This window comes from Engystomops pustulosus, chromosome 7 (genome assembly GCF_040894005.1).
Source record: "Engystomops pustulosus chromosome 7, aEngPut4.maternal, whole genome shotgun sequence".
Classification (NCBI taxonomy): domain Eukaryota; kingdom Metazoa; phylum Chordata; class Amphibia; order Anura; family Leptodactylidae; genus Engystomops; species Engystomops pustulosus.
Genome location: NC_092417.1, coordinates 163,778,007 through 163,803,062, shown reverse-complemented (window position 1 = coordinate 163,803,062; position 25,056 = coordinate 163,778,007). Strand labels below are relative to the sequence as shown.

Genomic DNA, 25,056 nt, shown 5'->3' with positions numbered 1-25,056 from the left:
GGAAGTGTAACCACCAGATACGTGCCCAGCTGAGACTGTAACCGCCAAGCTGTGTACCCAACAAAAACATAAAAGCCATGCACTGCTTATTTATTGAACTTAAAGGGATTGGTCCAAGTTTAAAAAATTATTTCCTATCCACGTCATCATATCACATCACATCACATCATATCATTTATACTGTGAAATCTTCAATAATCCCCACTGTTTTTGAGTTGCACAACGTGAACTTTGCCAGGATGTGACCCCCAACCTCAGGATCTCATTACAACAACATTAGTCATATACGAGGTAGATAGTGAACTTTTACAAGGATAACATTTTCCATCTTTTCTCTGGGAAAGAACACGGCTTGTGGAAGGTCAGCGGAAACTGAGCGACGAATGTTAACCAATTCCTAGAAATGCTAAGCGGAAGGGGAAGAATAGTGACCCATAACCCATGATGTTGAACAGTAAACATAAAAGATACATAGTAAAATATGTAAGTTAACAAACGCTGATCATAAATAATGTTACAGGACGGTACATAGCAGTGTTCCAATTTGGTTAGCACAGACAGGGGTCTAAAAACAGGGCACGGATAACACTAAAAGGTAACACGAGTAACACTAAACGGGCACAAGAGCACGAGACCCCATAAGAAGCGGCCGCGTCTTGCACAGATGGAAAGATCGCAACGCACAGGATTCAATTATGGAGGAAAGGCCATCACACTTCATTTACATAATCATTTGCCACATAAACATTCATTTTCTCACCCCGTAACCGTTAGTAACACGGAAATATTGCTTCTAATGAGAAGTCAAGATATATGTTAATGATCGAGTTATCCTTCCAGCTGTTCCTAGTCCATAAAAGTCGATAATATATAATGTGGCAAGTCCTGGAAAATTAAAAATATCCAGGTACTGCAAAATGATAGAAAATGTAGTGATTTAGTTAATATTTGGTTACTAACTTTAAATTGGGAATATTATTGATATTTAAACCCCGCCTTATGGCCCCCAGACTTCCCAGCCATACATATTATTCAAACAAATTTCTCATTTTGGGGAGGGGTTTAATAAGCCCCTTTCAATGGTCAGGACTTTGAGATGAAGGCAACTTAATCTGTTGTCAATTGAAAAAATATTAAGGGATTGCACATTAAAAAGCAACCCTAGCTAAGCAGGCATTTGACCTTAAAAGGACATTTACCGCCAGGATGAAGGATTGTAAACCAAGTACACTTACATGCTGGTGTGTGCCCCCTCTGGTAGGATCGACTCTTCTTTTAGCTTTGTATGCCCTTGTTTTACAGAAAAATGCTTTTAAAATTATGCAAATAAACCTGATGGGCTATGGAGCCCAGAGCACCTCAGACTTATTTGCATAATTTTTAAAGTTTCTTTGTAAAATCAAGGGCATAAGAAGCTAAAAGAAGAGTAGATCCTGTCAAAGCGGGCACATAGCAGCACATAAGTTTACAATCCTTAATCCTGGTGGTAGATTCCCTTTAAGGAGGTTTTCCAGGAATCCTGTGTCGCAGGAGACTCTTCAGTACAGCATATATGTGACCCATAGTGAGGTCCCTACTTATTTATATCTAGGAAAAACCTGTGTTTAGACCCCTGTCTGAGCTAAGCAAATTTGAACTCTGCTGTGTACTGTCCTGTAACATTATTAATGTTCAGTGTTTGTTAACTCACATATTTTAATATGTATCTTTTATGTTTACTGTTCAACATCGCCTGGAAGGATTACTCAGGCTGTGGCTGTTAAACAAGAGGCTGAAAAAGTGTTAGATAGATAGAGTTTGCCAAACCAATTCCTATCCCCATGGGGCTCATAATCTAATCAACCTACCAGTATGTTTTGGAGTGTGGGAGGAAACAGGAGGACCCGGAGGAAACCCACGCAAACACGGAGAGAAAATACTAACTGTTTGCCGATGTTGACCCTGGGACATGAAGCCAGGACCCCAGCGCCGCAGGGCTGTAGTGCTGACCACTAAGCCAACGTGCTGCTCTATGACAAGGACAGAGCCGGACTGGCCCACCAGAGAATTAGAGGATCCTCATGTGGGCCCAGACTCTAACCCAATACTGAACCCCAGTGGTACAGTAAAAGGTAAATCCATTTGGAAATTTGGGTCTATAGAAGGATATTAGAGTTTGAGCCCCCATAATTATCTTTATCTTTTTGGCCTAAGGAACCCTGGTCTAATGCTAGGGGAGGTGGTAAACTGAACAATAGCATGTTTTACTGGTTGGTGCAATACAGAGAGCCTAGGAAAAGCGGTGTTAGGCGTAAGACAGAAGATAGAAGGCTGTGCAGCCTGCGCTTGGACTGACAAGTGGGCGGAACCAATAGTGAAATGTGCTGATTGTGACCAATGTTGAAAAGATTGCATGCTGGTGCCCCCTAGAAGTCCAGGCATGAAAGAGTGGCTATCTTCACAAGGCAGGACCATTGAGCACCCACACACATTTATTAGACTAATCTTCTTTGTATAACTCTGAACTTTCCCTTTTTGCAGTTCGGCACGATCCACAGCCCACATCCCCTGGGTTCCCCCTACGGCATTCCAGTATTACAATCCATTTGTAATAATGACTCTATTTCTTCCTTCCGAGGTTACCACTTTGCCATTAATCCTCCATTGTACCACGGATTACTGTGACCTAATTGTATTGTTTTGAACTTTTGGTATTAAATTGTATTTTCTGCACCTTTGTGCTTTTTTTTTTCTGTGTCTCAGCTAAACCATTAATCAATTTGTCCGATTGCCGCCCACCTTGGAATATCGCCGCTTTCTGCCAACTAAAGACACATATTTTCTCGGCGGCTTCATTTGTGCAATCCATAAGGATCCTATTAAAGGTCTCGAAGAGGAAAATGTTTCTGCTTGTTTGCGATTCCAGTGAGATATAAAATGTGAAAAGAGCTGCGCTAACCTTTCAGCGTGAGCAATCCCAAACCCAGTGCCTAGAGAAACTTGGTGGGGTGCTTCACAAGGTCATAGCTGAAGAGGGTGCTATACATGATAACCTTTACTTCAAGCATTGGGGCTTAGCAGCTTCAGATGACACCTCCAGAGGTAGATATGTTCTCCTCCGGATCAATACAGGGAATGAAAGCGTCAAACCAAGTAACCCATATCCACTGACCACAACACCACACAAAACTCTACGTAGCAAGAAGTAGAGTCTCCGGTGTCAGAGAAGATGACTCTGTACAAGTCCAGTATCGCTGTCCCACTCTCTTATCCCACTTGTAGAGCATCTCCTCTGACAAGCAGAGAAGATCCTAGAGCTTCAGGGGCTATAAATCCCTCTTCAAGGTGGAGTAGAAACATTTAAAAGACTGAGCATGTGCGTCCACCTAAATAGCAGGGACATCACTAGTGTAATGAGTTCGCTGACTCAACGGATTCTCTTCTTGTCAGAGAAGATGGTAGGAACTGCAGGAGCAGTGTCCTACTCTCTTATAACCTGTAGAGCGGCTCCTCTGACAAGCAGAGAAGATCCTGCAGATTCAGTGGCTATAAAGTGGAAGGTGGAGTAGAAACATATAAAAGACTGAGCATGTGCGTCCACCTAGATTGCAGTGGCATCCCTAGTGTCATTAGCCTGGTGCCTGTGAAGCCCCAGCATGTTGTCTTCTTGTCAGAGAAGATGGTGCTGGGCAACTGCAGTATCACTGTCTCACTTGTAGAGGCTCTCCTCTGACAGAAGAGAAGGTGGAGTAGAAACATATAAAAGACTGAGCATGTGCGTCCACCTAAATAGCAGGGACATCCCTAATGTCATGAGTTTGCTCACTCTGAAGCCACAGCGGATTTTCTTCCTGTCAGAGAAGATGGTAGGAACTGCAGGAACAATTTCCCACTCTCGTATCACTTGTGGAGCCTCTCCTCTAACAAGAAGAGAAGATGCAGAAACTTTAGTGGCTGTTAGCTCACCACATCAGCGATGTATCTGCATGGAAGATGGAGCAGAAACATATTAAAGACTGAGCATGTGCGTCCACCTCAGTAGTGGTTTATAATACAGGTGGTTTGGGCTGTAGCCCAGGGCCCGAGCCTTTGAGGGGACACATGACCACCCAACAAATTTTACACTGAGCATGACCTTCACCCATGATATCCTTGTACATCTGTTCATGCCCTCAATACACATGATCACAAGAAACATTTCAGGACTTTTGAAGGTCCCCTAGTGTCATGAGCTCACAGCCTGTTCTCTGCTTGGTAAGATGTGATACTGCAGTATCAAAATCTCCCTCTCTTATCACTTGCACAGTCTCTCCTCTAACAAGGAGAGAAAATGCTGCTACTTTAGTGGCTGCTAGCTCACCAAACCAGAGAATTCCGCAAAGAAGGTGGAGAGAAACATATAAAAGACTGAGCATGTGCGTCCACCTTAACAGCAGGGTCACTCCTTGCTGTCTTCGAAGCCATTGCTTGCTCCTTGCTTGTCAGAGAAGATGGTAAGTTGATGGTGCAACTACAGTAACAGAATTTTCCTCTCTTATCATTTGCACGGCCTCTCATCTGACAAGCAAAGCCAATGCTCCAGTTAAAGGAAATCTTCCATCAGAATCCATCATAATAAACTTTTTTTTTGTTCCGAAATCTCTCAGGAAACACTGAAACAGATTGAAAAGGCAGAAAAGGTCTTTCTATGGTCCTTGTAGAATAAACCTCAGTCTTCTGAGTATATGACATTTACCAAGAGAATGTAAATCGATACACAGATGTGTCAAATGATATTTAGTTAAAGGGGTTGTCTACAAAATGTTATTACTGATAAATCCAGTCCATAATTCTAAAAGGAAATTGTGGTGATCTTCTTATATTAGTTATCCATGGCCTCCTTCCTTCTAAATACAACTTATTATGTTAATTAACCTGAAGGGCTCTGGTGGTGCTACCAGAGCCCCTCTGTGCTATAGATTCACAGGCTACTATACTATCGCCCCTCCCCCCTGCTCCCTCAGCACTTCGCTCTCCCTCTGCCTGTTGTAGGCAGGCGGGAAGTGCTCCTATGAAACTACAAAATGAAGGGGCTCTGGTAACACCCCCAATAATCTTTCTGTCTCATTAGCATAATTTTGAACGTTGATTTAGAAGGAAGGAGGCCAGAGTGAATATTATAAGGAGATGACCACAGTCCTGGTGCTCGGATCTATGAGTAATGTCCCTGGTTTATCATAGTGGATTTTGATGGCAGATTTCCTTTTAGAATTACTGTATGGACTGGATTAGTAATATTTTCTTGTGGACATCCCCTTTAACTAAATATCATTTGACACATCTGTATATCGATTTACATAGTTTTGGCAAATGTCATATACTCAGAAGACTGAGGTTTATTCTACAAGGACCATCGAATGACCTTTTCTGGCTTTTCAGTGTTTCCTGAGAGATTTAGGAACAAAAAAAAAAGTTTATTTTCCTTGTTTTTCCGGTAAGTTCTGCAGCCCGAGGCTTTCCCATTTAATGCTATGGCTTTTACTTTCCCCATTACAGTTCTGTTTGAAGATAACTTAATCCTGCCGGAGAATTCTTCCAGTATCTTCCCATCTCGGAAACAACACGGCAGCGATGGGTTTGTGGTTTATTTGTGGTGAGACAGAGTTCCAGTTGGATGAATGAAGAAGCCTTCACGATCTTATAAAAGCAGAAAACTAACCGCAGCCGAGTCTATGACGTCGTATTATAATGGATTTCCCAGTAAATGAAAGATAAATCTTGATTACCTTCAGATGTACTGGACAGATACACACGAGTCTCTCTATTCAGTGTTTTGCTGCCTTTAGATATGACAATATATACAATCTGCTCAGCTCCTCCTGCTCTATAACATGCTGCCTGCAGATAGGACACTATGTACAATCTGCTCAACTCCGCCTGCTCTATAACATCCTGCCTGCATATAGGACACTATGTACAATCTGCTCAGCTCCTCCTGCTCTATAACATGCTGCCTGCAGATAGGACACTTTGTACAATCTGCTCAGCTCCTCCTGCTCTATAACATGCTGCCTGCAGATAGGACACTATATACAATCTGCTCAGCTCTTCCTGCTCTATAACATGCTGTCTGCAGACAAGACACTATATACTACCTGCTCAGCTCCCCCTGCTCTATAACATGCTGCCTGCAGTTAGGACTCTATGTACAATCTGCTCATCTCCTCTTGCTCTATAACATGCTGCCTGCAGATAGGACACTATGGGCCACATTTATCACTTGTTTTTTCTGTTGTTTTTGCGCCTTTTCGTTTAGGCGCACCGTTTTTGCGCCATTTTTGCGATTAAAGGTCAAATTAGCCGCGCAGCTGAAATAACCACCTTTCCCTCATCTATCGTTCAATTCCAGATGTTTTGCTGCGCCTAACGATATTCATCACGTGCAACTTTTGCATTTAGGCGCAAAAACGGGCGCAAAAACACTCCAGCCCGAAGGTGGCGTTATCTGAGAAGAAAGCACTGAGCCCCTGTGCAGAAGAGCTCATTTCTAGCAGCAAAGCTCAGCCAGACACTGGAACATATAATAGATCCATTAGATACATTACAGACACTGGAACATATAATAGATACATTACATACACTGCAGACACTGGAACATATAATAGATACATTAGATACATTACAGACACTGGAACATATAATAGATACATTAGATACTCTGCAGACAGGAGCTGCAGACTCTATTTACAGTTCATCACCTTCTATTTACAAAATATTCTGCAAAACGCTGAGCTCACAGCAAGAGCAAGAGAAGTTTGCAGAAGTTTGCAGAAGCTTGCAGAAGTTTGCAGAATGTTGCAGATACTACATACAAGTGTCCCCCATGTAATTCTGCACAGTGTCTGAGGGGGATATTGTGCAGAATTACAGGGGTGCAGCAGGAGACCAGCACTGGGGGATCCCCTCCAGGAGAAGCCCCTCCTGAGGAGGTCACTGGGTGCTGGGTGTCACACACCTGGGTGCTGCTGTGAGTGTTATCTCCATTCTGGGATGTGGGAGAAGCAGAGAGGAGCTTGTAGCAGGATCACATGTAAGTGCCTGAATCTAACATTGCGCCTAAACTGCGCCAAAATTGCACCTAAACTGTGTTAAAGTAAAGTGATTAATAAGAGGCAGAAAATATACTTATCACAGATGGTTGTAGCTTGTGATAATTCTGGCAAAACAGTGCGCCCGAATTTAGGCGCAACTACTACACTTAGGCGCACAAAAGTGATAAATGTGGCCCTATGTACAATCTGCTCAGCTCCTCCTGCTCTATAACATGCTGTCTGCAGATAGGACACTATGTACAATCTGCTCAGCTCCTCCTTTACTACTTTCTTTAATGTGATATGTTTCCTATAGATCAGTGGTGGCGAACCTATGACACGCGTGCCAGAGAGGGCACGCAGAGCCCTCTCTGTGGGCACGCGCGCCTATCCCTCAATTACTGCGGCAGGACTTACAGCAAATGTATCCCACGGACGGAGTGATGCTGGGAAACTGAGCTTCCTGCCCAGGTTATTCTGCAGGTTCCTGTATGCTAGCGCTGCTCTCTGCTCACAGCTTACATGAGCTTCAGCAGGCAGCATCACGGAGCTGGCCACAGAGGTCAGAGGTTGTGTGTAGGAGGAGTTACTGACGCTGGACACTCACAGCGTCTCCTGCCTTATCTCTGCTCTCTTCCCACGTGCCATCAGCAAAGTACTGAAGATGTAGGACAGGAGTCTATGAGCTGAGCTGATCTGAGCTGGTGGGTGAACTTTCCATTTAGCCTCCTGTATCACCCGACCCCATAAACAGCCCTGATGCTTATTTATTCATTGCTGGAGCCCAATCCATAGCAGACTGTACATAGCCCTGAACTACTGTACTTATTGACACAGGATTGTACTCTGCATGGTGGGAAAAGCAGCAGTTCTTTGTAATTTATATACATAGGACTGTTGTCTCTCTTAGGAGTCCTAAGTAAACTATGGAGCAATAGATTCCAGCAGTCCTGTGTAAAATACAGAGTTGCATGCTGCAAAAGCCATTTAGTGACAGACTGCTGCATCTTATTGCACCATATTTTACACAGGACTTCTGTGGCTAGACAGTTTTCTTTCCTTACATAGAACTGCTGCCTCTTCCTCAGTGTTAAGCAGTCATTTGTAAAATGACACTTAACACAGGACTTTCTGCTTGACAAAAAAAAGAATCAGTCCTATGTAAGGAAAGAAAGTAGGCAGAATGCAGCAGTCCTGTGCATGGTAATAATTTCTGTCTGGTATCCCAGAATTTATGTAGTTATTTATTACTAGCAGGACTGCTGCAGATTTTCTAGCTATGTACTTTGACATAATTGGGGCGTATTCACATGTGCCGTTTGAATTGCATTTCTGTTTCGGGAGCCCCAAAGTGAAGATCCAAAGATTGGTCATTGGCCAATTACTGCCATTATCCCGGTACTTTACTAGCAGTGATGTGCTGTGGTTAGCTGCAGCGGTAAACACTGTGGGGGAAAAAGAGGATGCAATGCCAGATTATTTCCCTTTTATTGTACAAAAGCGTACAACCTTTTAAGCTGTGTTATTGTGTTTCTATACTTAAACCTATGTTTTCAGTATAAACTGCCTTATTGGCACTTTGCGATAAGTAGATAGGTTTTACGTTGCAGTTTGGGCACTCGTTCTCAAAAAGGTTCGCCATCACTGCTATAGATGGTTTCATTAATACCTGACTATTTCACATGCGAACACCATAACAGGGGCCCGGTTTAATCCTTGCTATAGCGCCTCTCTTTTTCATGTGGATTTTACTGATTTAGAAAGAATTGGGTTGTATGAATAACGCTCTGGACCATGAATTATTTTAAGGGAAATCTTCTGCCGAAAACGGACAAACTCAGGACAATTTGCATCCATTATCCGCTGAGGCGGCTTAGCGCCAGATCTTTCCTTAGGGGATAATGAACTTCAGATGCTTTTCCACATTCAGCTACTATTCAGGCTTATAAAGCTGAGCTTAAATACAATGTGGCTCCTATATTGGCTTCACTTTTGTAACCAAATTAAAAAAATATATTTTCTAATCTTTCTTGTACAGGCGGTCCCCTCCGACTTACAGACAACCCATAGTTACAGACAGACCCCTCTGACCTCTGGTGAAGTCTCTGAATGCTTTATTATAGTCCCAGATTGCAATAATCAGCTGTAAGGTGTCTGTAATGAAGCTTTATTGATAATCCTTGGTCCCATTACAGCAAAAAATGTTTAAACTCCAATTGTCACTGGGGCCAAAATTTATTTTGTCTGGATCTACAATGATAAAATATACAGTTTCGACTTACATACAAATTCAGCTTAAGAACAAACCTCCGGACCCTATCTTGTATGTAACCCGGGGACTGCCTGTATTCTGATGTCACATTATACTTCCTAGCAGTGATGTATACCCCGCATGGGCTACTTAGTATCATCCTGATGAAGACCTTTTTCACAACACTAGCCCAGGACTTGGCCATTGGTTACATAAGTAGAAAGTGTTGGGGCCCACCAGAGCATCTTCCGATCCTCCGGTGGGCCAGTCTAATGCTGCCAAGTTGGGTCTGTTTCTCGGTATTTAATCACATGATCACCTAATTAATCAAAAAACTATTGTGTCATTGCTGCTTTTTTTGTCATTTGGCTCTTGATTTTTTACACTCACAGTTTAATTGTTATCCCCCCGTTTTAAAAAGAATCACTGAATGATTTATTACACTTCACCAAAGTTGAGCCAATGAAAAACATAACCTGTTTCACAAAAAACGAGCCCATATGTGACTAAATTAATGCAAAATTAAAAAAAAAAAAAATTATTTGTCTGTAAGGATTAAAACAGTCCAGTCCTGAAAAAGTTTGTTAGTAAAAAAAAAAATACTAAAAAAAGAGCTTCAACAAATAATACAAAAGCGAAATAATGATATCATCTCCGTCAAAGGTCAAAGGCTTGGAAAGATAAGACTCTGCAGTAAACTAATATTTTCTTTCCCTGGATTGAAGCCGTGTATAAAAATGTAAAGTGCATCTTGCAGGGCGGCCGAGGGCCTTCTGATTGACTGGAAATAGGACGAGCACTGACTATCAAAAGACGTTTATGACAATGAGAATTTCTTACCTGAAAAGACCCGGCATGATCTTCTTCTTTTTCTCCATCTTTACCTTCCTTCAGTGCAATGAGAGTAAATCCTCTAAAGTAAGCCGGACTGGCAGCCGAGAGCGTTACTGCAATACCAAGAGAAGCTATTAGTGCAATATACTGGATTCTTTGTCTTTCCCCCGATTGTACAGTCCCCTCCAACATCCAATAATAAGTACTGCTGATGGGTGATAAGATGGACATACTAGGACTTACTAGGTAGAGGTATCAATGGAGCATTTGTAGGTGTAGACTAAGCAGAAGCTATTGTCTCCCACAGAAACCGATGATCAGGTACCACGTAGAATTTGGAAAACCAGTGGATTTCATGTAGTTGTGAACTTGTAGGGGGTTCAAAAGGACATGATGCAGTGGTGGAGGTACTAATGGACTTTATGTAGTAGTGGAGATGTAGGTGCGAGTGAACCTTATATAGTGGTGGAGATGTTGGTACTAATGGACCTTATATAGTGGTGGAGATGTAGGTACAAGTGGACCTTATGTGGTGGTAGAGATGTATGTACTACTGGACCTTATGTAGTGGTGAAAATGTAGATGCTAGTAGATCTTACGTAGTGGAAAAGATGAAGTTGTTAGTGGACCTTATAAACTGGTGGAGATATAGGTGTTAGTGGACCTCATATAATGGTGGAGGTGTAGGTACTATTGGACCTTATGTATTGGCGAAGATGTAGGCTCTAGTGGATCTTATGTAGTGATTAGATTGAGGTATTAGCCGACCTTATGTAATGGTAGAGATGTAGGTGTGGAGATGACAATGCCAGTGAAGTTTTGTACTGGTGGACTTGTAGGTGCCAGTGGACTATATATAGGTGTGGTCTAAGCACAAGCTATAGACTCCAGCATTCATCTGACCAGATGATCAGGAACTAATGTTGCTCTTATGATTAGGAAAAAAATTGACTAGTTGGGTTCTGATGACTATGTGACAAACCTACCGGGCAAAGGTACCAGTGGACTACATGTAGGTGTGGAGTAAGGTAGAATGCTACCTTAGTGAGAGGACATAGTCATAATGTAAAGATCTCCATACAAATAAGAGAAAAGTTGACCAAATAAAGCATTTTGGTGGGTCCAGCTGTACATACAACATAACTTTCGTGGGAAATAATGGGAGTCATTTACTAAGGGCCCGATATCCCGACGTGTTACCCGAATATTTCCGATTTGCGACGATTTTCCCTGTATTGCCCCGGGATTTTGGCGCACGCGATCTGATTGTGGCGCATCGGCGCTGGCATGCACGCAACGGAAATCGGGGGACGTGGATTCGTAAAAACCGCCACATTTTTAAAAAACCTTTACCAAGTATAGGCCGATGAACTTCAGTGCATTCCAGCGGTCCTCGGGGAACTTCAGCTGAACTGCCTTAGTGAATCGCCCGAAAACCCGAATCCACCGTAGAGAACGCGCCGCTGGATCGCGAATGGGCTGGGTAAGTAAATCTGCCCCATTGACTCTGATTTTGGGGTAAAAAAGTATTGTGCATGTTGAATTTCAAAACATGTCCATGAGCTGAAAACAAGAGCAGCGAGAATTTGTATGATAGGGCCGGAAGAGACAAGGCTCAGCTGGATAGTCACACTCCTGGTATAAATTTTTAGAAAAGCCTTGAAGTTTTTGCTTTGTGATAAAACAAAAACACAACACAATTCAAAAACCTTCACAGAATATATTTTATTGGCTCAATGGAAATTACCTAGCAGGCTGAAGGAGACATCGACCAAATACATTGGGCTACAGAGATAACCCTGAATTGTCAATTGAATTTTTGTTTGGTTAAATCCTAAAGTGGGGTTAGTCTTATCATAATACGGCATATCTATTATGTCCTATATGATTTGTCATATATACATTACTTACATACAAATGAACATTGCATACTAAGAATTTGCAGAAGTTTGGAATTTGCAAATCATACACAGAAGGTTTAAGGTCTATGCTTAGAGGAGAGGCAGTTCTACTATCACCATAGACAACTAGAGGAGAGGAGGTTCTACCATCACCATAGACAGGGGGCATCCTCTACACCTAGAGGAGAGGAGGTTCTACCATCACCATAGACAGGGGGCATCCTCTAAACCTATACACCTAGAGGAGAGGAGGTTCTACCATCACCATAGACAGGGGGCATCCTCTACACCTAGAGGAGAGGAGGTTCTACCATCACCATAGACAGGGGGCATCCTCTACACCTAGAGGAGAGGAGGTTCTACCATCACCATAGACAGGGGGCATCCTCTACGCCTAGAGGAGAGGCGGTTCTACCATCACCATAGACAACTAGAGGAGAGGCAGTTCTACCAGCACCATCGATAGGGAGCTTCCTCTACACGTAGATGAGAAGTGGTTCTACCATCACCATAGACAGGGGGTATCCACTACACCTAGAGGAGAGACGTATCACCATCACCATAGACAGGGGGCATCCTCTACACCTAGAGGAGAGATAGTTCTACCATCACCATAGACAGGGGCATCCTCTACACCTAGAGGAGAGACGTATCACCATCACCATAGACAGGGGACATCCTCTACACCTAGAGGAGAGGAGGTTCTACCATCACCATAGACAGGGGACATCCTCTACACCTAGAGGAGAGGTGGCTCTACCATCACCATAGACAGGGGTAATCCTCTACACCTAGAGGAGAGGAGGTTCTACCATCACCATAGACAGGGGGCATCCTCTACACCTAGAGGAGAGGTGGTTCTACCATCACCATAGACAGGGGGCATCCTCTACACCTAGAGGAGAGGTGGTTCTACCATCACCATAGACAACTAGAGGAGAGGCAGTTCTACCAGCACCATCGATAGGGAGCTTCCTCTACACCTAGAGGAGAAGTGGTTCTACCATCACCATAGACAGGGGGCATCCACTACACCTAGAGGAGAGATAGTTCTACCATCACCATAGACAGGGGCATCCTCTACACCTAGAGGAGAGACGTATCACCATCACCATAGACAGGGGGCATCCTCTACACCTAGAGGAGAGATAGTTCTACCATCACCATAGACAGGGGCATCCTCTACACCTAGAGGAGAGACGTATCACCATCACCATAGACAGGGGACATCCTCTACACCTAGAGGAGAGACGTATCACCATCACCATAGACAGGGGACATCCTCTACACCTAGAGGAGAGGAGGTTCTACCATCACCATAGACAGGGGGCATCCTCTACACCTAGAGGAGAGGTGGTTCTACCATCACCATAGACAGGGGACATCCTCTACACCTAGAGGAGAGGAGGTTCTACCATCACCATAGACAGGGGGCATCCTCTACACCTAGAGGAGAGGTGGTTCTACCATCACCATAGACAGGGGGCATCCTCTACACCTAGAGGAGAGGAGGTTCTACCATCACCATAGACAGGGGGCATCCTCTACACCTAGAGGAGAGACGGCTCTACCATCACCATAGACAGGGGGCATCCTCTACACCTAGAGGAGAGGAGGTTCTACCATCACCATAGACAGGGGACATCCCCTACACCTAGAGGAGAGGAGGTTCTACCATCACCATAGACAGGGGGCATCCTCTACACCTAGAGGAGAGGTGGTTCTACCATCACCATAGACAGGGGGCATCCTCTACACCTAGAGGAGAGGTGGTTCTACCATCACCATAGACAGGGGGCACCCTCTACACCTAGAGGAGAGGAAGTTATACCACCGCCATAGACAGGGGGCATCCTCTAAGCCAGGAGGAGAGGCGGTTCCAACATCGTCATAGACAGGGCATAGTATACGCCTAGAGGAGAGGAGGTTCTACCATCACCATAGACAGGGGGCATCATGGTATACTTTCAGGAGGGTCCAGGATACTTTTATTGAATCTAAAAATATCAATTTAATCTTCCTTAATATGGGTCAATTGGCATTTACCTTATGGGTTCTTTTTCTGTATCAACACTATAGGATTACACGTGGGGAATGATGAACCCAAGTCTTTATTCATCCCTATATAGTATGTTACTAGGATGCTGTGGCTTCTAAACAAAACTACTTACTCCAGTCTCACTGAGGCCTATGTATGTGGCCCCTAGACAGCACTCCAGAATTTGCTACGATAACTTGGGAAGTGTAACTTTGAGCATTCAGTCGTGTCCAAACAAGAGTCTGCAAGAAAGTCATCCAGTCATCATGACTGAAGCTCGATTTCACTTTGCCTTGGGATTGACTTTACCCGTGTGTATAGTAAAATCACCACAGCATACGATGCCAAATGAGCTCGGCCCCTCTGCTTAATGGGCAATGGTTTGCCTGCACTAACGTAATTTACGGTTCATCATACAACATCTTATGGAACCGTTACTACCACTTAAATAAACATTAATCGGCGTTAAACAGTAACGGGTGATCTGGCATCTCGGCTTCCGCTGTGGATTGTTTAATGTTATGTGTACACAAAGTATGATCAGATCCATTCCGATACTGAGCTTCCAGATGGCTGGAAAAGAAACATCTACCAAACAAATGTCTTCTGTCCGAAAACATGGAGCGCAGCCCGTGCTCTAATGAGCGCAAGTAAAAACGCCAACCTCGAAATTGGCTTTCCGATTCCATACGAGTAAGGAGGTGACATACGGTAGTTTTGTTAGTGGGTTTTATGATGATGATATCTAACGAGGCGACAGTCATGTGATCACTACAAGCTCTATGAATCGGCAGGCTATGACATCATCCACCCCTCCCTAAAAATAGTCACATTACAAATAATTTATATAAATAAAATTTTATCCGGGTCGGCTCCAAGTTTCATTAGGCCCCTGGATGACAGAGCCTCAATTGGCCCCTTTGCAGTGAACTCACGTGGCAGCATTAAAAAGTCAAAAAACTAAAACAGTCTCCTGTTCCCTAAAATATTCCCTAATTTATCATCCCAAACAGTCCCCTCATGGTTATTCTATATAAGCCCCCCCCCTCCCCTCACCCTATATGTATTCATTAGAGCCCCCCGCAGCAGCTCTGGCCCCCCCTCCCTTCACCCTATATGTATTCATTAGATTCAGTCCTCTTCATCCCCATGGATTCTTTATATACAGCCTTATGTGGCCTCCCCCCCCAGCAGCTCTGGGCCCCCGGCACTTGCCCACGTATTGCCAGTGCTGTCGCTGGCCCTGTATCAAAATATCACCTTGGTAACAGACTACAAATAATCATGTTGTCATACTCTATACTTCAATCATTCGGTGGCATATTAATAGTATAGTCACATCATTTTTTTGTTACCTCTTACTATAATTAGCTATGTAACTAAATGTTTTTGAACTGTTTTTGAAACTAAAACTCCTCCTGTTCCTTAAAATATTCCCTACTTTATCATCCCAGACATTTCCCTCATGAGTATTAATATAAAACCCACCTCACCCCCTATGGATTCAGTGGGGCAGATTTACTTACCCGGCCCATTCGCGATCCAGCGGCGCGTTCTCTGCGGTGGATTCAGGTCTTCCGGCGATTCACTAAGGCAGTTCCTCCGACGTCCACCAGATGTCGCTGCTGAAGAGCATCGGAACGCACTGGAGTACACCAAGCCGAGCTGAGTGAAGGTAAGCGCGTGCCGAGCGACAATTATTTTTTTTTATATGCAGCGTTTTTTCTGAATCCGTCGGGTTTTCGTTCGGTCACGCCCCCCCATTTCCGTCGCGTGCATGCTGGCGCCGATGCGCCACAATCCGATGGCGTGCACCAAACACCCGGGGCAATACAGGGAAAATCGGCGCAAATCGGAAATATTCGGGTAACACGTCGGGAAACCGCGAATTGGGCCCTTAGTAAATGACCCCCATTATGTACATCCCTATGTGGGCCCCCACAGCAGCCCTGGGCCCCAGGCACTTTCCCCCGTTATGCCCAGTGCTTGCGCCGACCCTGGTTTCCATGCACAAATAGACTGCAAAATATCCGCTAAATTGAAAATGAAAACAAAAATGATTAAAATGTACAATAAACCCTCAAGCTTCCTGCATCATAATGAACCTTAATTTCTCTCTACATTGGCTCCGTGAATATGCCAGGTGTATCCAGGCAATATATAATTTACCGAGCTCTTTCAATCTTGACAGCACTCAGAGGGATAAGAACACGGAGTTCACAAAAAAGTATCACGAAGAGGATCACGCAGACCGCACACCTCCAATTATCGAGCACTCTCCAGCCGAACACTAACTTATTGCCGAGCACAAAGCAATCTGTTGTTTAGATTGTTTTTCTTGCTGGGGGTCTCAGGGTTAAATGTGGCTGTTTCGTTCTCGTTGCGCACATGAAATATTCCAGCGATGAGTAAATTAGTTTATTTTGCAAGACTCCATCAAGTATTCTGCGGATGGCATCGATCCCGCGGATGGCTGAGCTGTTTTGTCCCTTTAAGTTGTCACAATGGATTTGGGGTATCTCATTTGTGTCGTTCCCATTGAATAGGACGACAAGGATGTTGTCTGAGGAATCTTATTGATGGTGAAGAAGAGACTGCTGCTTCTTCCAGGCTACAAATACATAAAAATCTGTCATATTTAGTGTCTTCTTAAAGGGAACTTGTCACCACATTTTTCCCAAATACAGCTAGTGACAGCAGGGGCGTAACTTAAGGGAGTGCAGAGGGTGCGGTCGCAACCAGGCCCAAAAGGTTTAGGGGGCCCATAAGGTGTCACTTTCCCATATGAGAAGACTATTATTATATACCTTACATTATAGTCAGGGGGCCTGGCACAGACTTTGTTCCCATAGAGCCCTATTAACTAAATGACACCCTTCTTTTAGCTAATAATTGTTTCCCTCACATCCCCATAAAATCAACTTTGTTATCTAACCAGGCATCAGAGAAGGCATGTCCTGTCTGGTCGGCCCCTCCCATCTGCCTTATGCCTCCTCACCATTCAGCACTTCAGGTCATGTGACCAGGATAATGTCATCTAAGGTCCTTACCCGGTAACATTAACATCTACCCCATGTATGTATCTGATCACATGAATTCACAGCAGCCTCCATGGACTCCTACTCCTCCCCATCCTCCATGCAGATCTCTTCATCCTCTGATGTTATCATCCTCTGAAGCCACGACAGGGAAGAGGGAAGGGCTGCTTTTTTTTCACAGCACAAAGGAAAGGAGAATGAGTGGGGTCATAAAGGAGGTATTATGGAGGGGGAGGCTGGTGGAAAGGCGACATTATAGGTTGGGCTGCAGCAGGAATGGGAGATTTATAAAGAGGGATGCAGGAAAGTGGGTATTATAAGGGGGGCTGTAGGCAAGGAGCATTATATAGGAGGGAGTGCAGGTAAGGGGGTGTTTTAAGGGGGGAGGAAAGGAGGCAATGTATAGACCAGTAGGGTGGGATATTACACTATGTTGGCACACATGGAGTAGGGGTTGCTGGGGCATGTAAACTTAAATCTCCCCTCTCCTACCAATTCCTGGAACCACTTAAAGGGGGTGGCCACCCTTTTACATAAGTTGCTCATGTGCCATTATAATGCTTTAACAATAATACCTGAATGTTTATCAAGTGATTCAGCAGTCCTGACTTCTGCCTTAGTTCTGTCTGAAGACTGTCAATGATTCTTTGTTTACATGCCTGAGCTCTGCTAAATAGGAAGAGCTGTAGTAGTAGAGGTATAACACATCCTGATCCCTCCTCCTCCCCTTTTACTATATCCATCAGTAAGAAGGTCTGTAACAGAGATACACAGTGGTTGACACCATGAGGACAGGCTGGAGCAGTGAGAGAGAGGAAACTGTGTATATATGCAGTGGGTAGCATGGTGAGAACAGGGAATGTCTGATGTTATCAAAGGAGGCAAAGACACAGGTACATATACATGCAGAGACATGTCCAATGGAAGAGATTTATTAAAAGGTGGCCAACCCCTTTAAATGATTCTCTTCATTGCATAGCATAGGGGCTTTTCTGTACAATGTGCCTGTGTCTTTAAGACATGGCGGATTACTAGGTAATTAAACATTCATAGAAAGCTTTATTTGCATAGTATAATGCCTAAAAGTGTAAGCAGTGATGTATCTGTCGGATTCTTTATGATGTGATATGAAGAAATCTAATGTATTCGGAAAGCTGCGCGCAGCACGGGGAAGATACACTCAACTTCTTATCTACCGCTGCATGCGCAATAAAACAAAGAAGACTCATCAAAGCCGAGTCTAATGAAAACCGTAATCACTGCTTGGAAATTGAAATGCCTCTTCTTATCCATGTATCACCGGAATATTGTGCGAGCGAAAACCTTACAAAGTGCAAACTATGAGATATGAGTTTTCAGACAAAAAACCGCGGTCCCAGTAACTTCCTGTAATCACCATCCGTCTGCCATAATGTCTATTGTTTTGTGCTGGGCCAATATACATTTTAGATTTTGGCTAAAGCGCCATTTGTAGCTCAGCCAAAGTCCACAGGGTTTGTCCGCGTTCATCGCAGTTAAAGGGATGGCGCAGTTTATTTCCAGAACATCGTGTAGGGATTGTTGTATCTTTGTTTTTGTTAATTGAGGGCTCTTTACTTTAAAAAAAATTTGCAATTTATTAATATGCAAATAAGTGGGTGATTGCCGGAGCACCACAAGGCACAAGTCTCTCTAGTCTCGCCTATCATGAGCCTTTATCCTTCTACATCATACACTCTGCTAGCTGATAGTTGGCGCAAGCGCAGTACAAATGCTAATGAAGTGACTGGTATTAGTAGCTGGTATGCACATACGCCATTGGGTTGGGCACAACTGGCACCGATCAGGGGTGTTAACCCTTTTAAATGCCGTCGGCAGAGCGCATGGGCACCATCATTTTGGCTGGGATTGTTACAGGGGGCAACTATGCCTTATTTTTTGTACTTTTGTGGCTGTCTCTGAAACACCACAAGGCTCTGGCTTTCCTCCAGTAATTCCCTCTCTGGCCCGCTCTGCCTCACCTATCAATTCCAGCTTTGGTTTTACCTTTTTTTACCAACTTCATCCCCTTTTTGTTGGAATCAAGCTAGCGCATGCGCAGTAGAGATGTTTTCACCTACTTCATCCCCCTTTTTGTTGGAATCAAGCTAGCGCATGCGCAGTAGAGATGTTTTCACCTACTTCATCCCCCTTTTTGTTGGAATCAAGCTAGCGCATGCGCAGTAGAGATGTTTTCACCTACTTCATCCCCCTTTTTGTTGGAATCAAGCTAGCGCATGCGCAGTAGAGATGTTTTCACCTACTTCATCCCCCTTTTGGTTGGAATCAAGGTAGCGCATGCGCAGTAGAGATGTTCATAGTGTGTGCAGTGTGTGGCATTAGCAGCGGATCTATGCTTGACCGGGTGGTAAGGCTCAGGCCGGGTTGAGCAGTATCACTGCTGGAGAGCAAGAACTTTGTGGTGCTCCAAAGACACCCATAAAAGCACCTCAGCCTCATCTGCATATAAAAAAATTTGGGATTTTCAGAAGGAAAGAGCCTGCAGTTAGGGAAAACAAGAGTATCTTGTGTAGCCTGAGTACAACGAGCCGTACGTCATGTTATGACTACTTTGGGGGGTGGAACTGTACGGACAAATTCCGGAAGTCAATGAGGTGTTGTGAGGAATATGATACGAACAGTTCACAACCTAACCAAAAATAATGTAATTATCCATGGGTAATGTCAGACTGGTCCACCAAAGAAACAGAGGATCCATCGGGGGCTCTAACATGAAAATAATCCATAGAGGTCCTGCAGAAGACAACTCAATTTTGAAGCTCCTAGGGTCTACATCTTAAGGGGGTTGATGAAGTGTGGAAACTAGGAGCTCTAGTCCGACTCATGATGTGAGGAACATTGGGTCCAAACCATGAAGTTGTAATAATGGATGAGCGGACCCAAAACCACAATGTTTGGGTTTGGCCCCAGAACCCAAACCCAGACTTTAGCAAGATGTTTGGGTTCCACATATGAGCCCACACTCCAGGTGTTAACCCTTTAAAGGGCACTGGTGCATGTGCCAAAACCTACACAGAAAAGCCCAGAATTCCAGAGATATATTGTGCAAAAAATATCAAATTGTTATTAAAGTTATTCATTAAAAAATGTAGTGAAACGAGGTTAATACAGAAATGTCACCTATGCAGAAGAGAACAACATAAAACATTGCGGGGGACGCGATGTATGGAAGATTATGATAATGAAATCTGATGATGGTAATTCATATACTCGGTCTAGGTGCCAGGCATTACTCATAGAATTGGGTACATAAGTAAATCACTATACATAACAATAAACATAATGGGCGTCAGTTACTAAGGGTCTGAATCGCGTTTTTCCGCCGGGTTTCCCGAATTTTTCCAATCTGCGGGGAATTGCCCCGGGATTTTGGCGCATGCGATCGGATTGTGGCGCATCGGCACCGGCTTTCACGCGACAGAAATCGGGGTCCGTGGCCGTGGGAAAACCCCACGGATTCGGAAAAACCGCGGAATTTAAAAAAAAATTGTGTCGCAAAAATATCACTCACATACACTGAGATGGAGGAGGTGAATTCCGGCGGATTTCAGCGCAGCAGCGACACCTAGTGGACATCGGGCACACGACCTTAGTGAGTGTCCCGCTCTGCATGACCCAACACCTAAACACTTTACGACAGCCTATTGATTTCACTAGATATAATGTAATGCCTCATTTTATATTTGGGGGCGCTCTAGGGCATTGGAAAAACTTGCTTCAGAATTGCAACAAAAATACGATTACGAGTCAGTCCATTCGAACCCCAAAAGTGAAAAAAAAAATTCTAGATTGGTGCCCATTAAAGTATTTCATACACATCCATGTCTGCTATCAACGCTCCATTGGGTGATCCTTCATCAGAGAAACATCAAGCGTTCTTGGCAGCCCCCCGCACTCCCCACACCATCTGCTGGTGATTGGCAGCATTGTCCGCCTGATGCTTGTTACATCTTTTATGCCAGACTTTAAATTAAAATGGGGCATTTATGATGAGACCGTTTATTTCTTTTAAAGAGAACCCCCCAACCTGTTTTGTGTTAGTTAAAAGGTCATCGACTTTTCAGAAATCAGTAGTGAAAGTGACTATAAGAAACTGTGTAATGTATCTTATAAGAGCAAAGTGGTTCTTTATCCACTTAATTTGGATCTTACCATCCTCCCTCCTTAGTTTAATGCTCTTATATCTCTCCTGAATTCTGTCCTGCTAGCAAGCAGGACAGAAGCTCACCAAGCTGTCAGATTACACCTTGGGAGGAGTCATTGTTACATTGTGACCAGAAATATTATCATTTCTCATGATGTACACATCCAGGAAAATGGATTTCTATTAAAATTAAAAAAAAAATTGAGGTTAAATTTAATACTTCTATGTCCCTTGTAAGAATTTTAAGGCATGTTTTCTGTGTAATACCTCTGTTATTCCTCCTAAAAATTCTTGATTACTATTAGGGATGTTTGGGCCTGCTTAGGTTATGGCCTGAAGGTTTGGCCTGAACCTAAATACTCAACCCCAGTGGTAACCACTGTCAAGGTTTGGAGAAGTGAACCCCCTGGACCACTGCGGACGATGGCACAAGCCGACGCCTGGGACCAGAATCTAGGCGGCACCCGGTCTTCACCAGAGCCCACCGCAAAGCGCGATGGACTTGCTGCAGCATGTACTTCAAATTTTGACTAAATTAGGAGAAATTCATTTTCCAGTGTGCGTACATGAGGAAAGATACTATTTCTGGTCAAAATTTGACCATTCCCCTGTGGTGTCAGTCAGTGGCGTGACAAGGAGAGGCAAAGCCCCATAGTGAACTTCTGCATGGGGCCCCAGTTACCCTTTGAAATCTACCACCAGGATAAAGAATCTTAAACCAAGTACACCTACATACTGGTGTGTGCTCCCTCTTGCAGGATCTTATCCTCTTTTAGCTTCTTAAGCCCTTGTTTCATGAAACAAGGCTAATTTGCATAATTAATAATAATAAAACCTTTTATTCATAAAAACAAGGGTTTAAGAAGCTAAAAGAAGAGGAGATCCTGCTAGAGGGACACACACCAGTGTGTAAGTGTACTTGGTTTACAATACTTTAGCCTGGTGGTAAATGTCCTTTAAAAATATATATACAGTATATACACACCATACACACATAGATACAGTACCATATACACCCATGCATCATATACACAGACATACGGCATATACATCATGCATCATATACGCATCACATATGCATACACATTCAGAGCATATACACATCACAAATACACACATACATCATATTCACATATGGGGCCCCCCTGAGGCTGTGGGCCCCATAGTAGGTGCTATGGCTGCTACTCTTGTTATTATTTCCCTGGTGCCTGTCTGTAAATTGAGGAGACCTAGCTGCAGTGACTCATTTCCTCCCCCTTGCCTCTCCAAAGACTTCTATGCAATCTGACACCTCAGTGAGCTTCTGTCCTTCTTGCTAGCAGAATTCAGGGGAGATTTAAAGGAAATCTATCATGAAAATCCATCATGATAAACTAGGGACACTTACTTATAAATCCAGGCAGCGTGACTGTGGTTACTATCTTATATTTGTAATACATTTCATTTCCACATTCTAAAATCAACTTTTAAAATTATGCTAATGATCCCAAGGGCTGTCCTAGCCCCCCGTGAACTGGCTTTACAGACTCTTACACTGTCTCACCCTCCCTCTTGCTCTCTCAGCACTTGTGCAGTGAGTACTTCCTTCTGTGTGAGCGGACCATCTTTCTTGAGGTGCGGTTGCCATCGGCAGGGTCGGCTCCAGGTATCAGTAGGCCCCTGGGTGACAGAGCCTCAGTAGGCCCCTTTGCAGTGAACTCACGTGGCGGCATTAAAAATTCTGAAACTAAAACAGTCTCCTGTTTCCTAAAATATTCCCTAGTTTATTATCCCAACCATCCCCCTCATGGTAATTTTATATAAACACCCCCTCACCCCCTGTGGATTCATTAGATACAGCCCCCCTCACGCCCATGGATTCCTTATGTACAGCCTTATGTGGGCCCCCCCAGCGGCTCTGGGCCCTGGCACACGCCCATTGATGGCGCCGGCCCTGGCCATAGGTGATACACGCGTCAATCATGTATTGATGACATGTCCTGTGGTTATGTAATAAATACACAAGAAAACCCCTTTAAATTTTAAGTAAAGCTATTATTTTCCGAGTTGTGTCTGAATCTGCAATCTATGTGGGTCCTGTAATGGGGAGTGTATGCGCTCAGTATTTTTGGCAGAAGGGATATGTAGGGAAATGAAATACGAGAAATAGTTAATGAGTTTAAGATGAAGTAATTGTGTCTCCTCCTGGCTGCGGGCTGTAGGCCTCAGAGAGAGAAGCCATTGCCTATAAGGATGGTTCAATAATGTATCAGTGAGAGGAGGCCGATGCCAGGACTCGGAGATCATCATTAGTTTCCAAAGAACAGAGATATCTTGTATAGTCGCAGGAGGATTCCCATTCTTAAAGGGGATGTGTCACCTAACCAATAAATGTATGAACAGAGGGATTCTGACCACCAATATCTTCACATTTTATAGTTATATAGGACAATTTTGTTCCTTATGGAGTTAAAGGGGTTTTCTAGTGTGTGAGGGTTATGGTTTGTAGAAAAAGGGTAAAGATATGTTAAAAATAAGTGGTATATATATATCTCTGGCTTCCACTTCCTGTTTACGTTCTCCATGCACAGGAAGTTCCTGGGAATGCCCCTCCCTCCCATCAGCCAATCAGTAACCACTTACTGAATGCCATTTCCTGGCCATCTAGATTGGGACCAGGACATGTTGACTGGCGAAATAACAGAAAATACCTAAACAATGGCAGTCAGTAATTCTTTTTTTACATACAAAAATTATTTCAGAAAAAAAATTCTATGGTCAAAAAAAGAATAATTCAGGAAATCATTTGAATGAATAACTTGGGGTGTAATCCTGACCGTCTAGTACCGGGCTGGTGAATACTGTGCTGGAGGAAAGTGCAATAAAGGGTTTACTGGCACTTTAATGTTTGAAGGGGCGGTATCTATGTGTCTCCCCCCCCCCCCCCAGCTTCCTGTTTCCTGCTTGTTATAAGGGGCTGGCTCCCTGTGCTCACCCTCTTTAAACTGCGGCACCTGAAGCAGTGCCTCCCTATGTTTGGTTTGTTTAGTTTTACTGCTTTGTTTTCTGTTTTGCATAGCAACTGAAGTCACAGCTGGCGGTGAAAACGAATATATGATGGACATGATGCTTTGCTCGTCTGGCCGACTTGTCGTCTGGGAGTCCAGATAGTCATATAGTTTATTTCACTGGAGATTTATACCTTAATATGTTTTATATTTTTATAAAAGTTTTATAAAGTTTGACTTTATAACTTGAGAGTACAACTGTGATCAGTTTTCCACCACCCAACATGAGCCTCCATGTGTGTTATTGGGAATGCTTTTTTTAAGCTTCTGAAGGGTCATTCAGTAAGTGCTGGTTAAATGTGTTAATGTGGTGTGACTGTGTGATGTGTATGCACCTCTACTCATAGCCTTGATAAATTCTGTACTTACTTTTTATTAACTTGTGCAAGAAGGTCTTAAAGGAGTTAGTCCAAGAAGGTGACCCCTTTTAACTAGGCCTATTTAGGGATATGTCAACTTCAGTGATATTGGGTTTCTCCTTAAACAGGTAACACAGGTACCAGCCTTAAAGGGGTTGGTCACTTTACCTCATGTTTTATGTAATATGTGTGTGAAAGTGGGGGGGGGGGGGGGGGGCAGGATATTAGGTAATTTACCAATATACATCTATTAATAGTTCTGCTCCGTTTTCTTCATGTAAAGTGAAGCCTCCTGTCTACTCCCTCATCAGCTAGACATTCCTGTCCATAAAATGGCCGCAGATGGAGAGTCATGT

The 25,056-nt window shown here is 43.7% G+C and overlaps 1 protein-coding gene across 2 annotated transcripts in view; it reads right to left on the bottom strand.

Annotated features, from left to right (window-relative positions):
- Positions 1-25,056, bottom strand: part of SPON1 (spondin 1) — a 238,994-nt gene that overhangs the window by 197,896 nt on the left and 16,042 nt on the right. For both annotated transcript variants that reach the window (XM_072118630.1, XM_072118631.1), the window contains exon 2: positions 10,141-10,247. In XM_072118630.1, the coding sequence (XP_071974731.1) occupies positions 10,141-10,247 (107 nt within the window). The remainder of the gene's footprint in view (positions 1-10,140; positions 10,248-25,056) is intronic.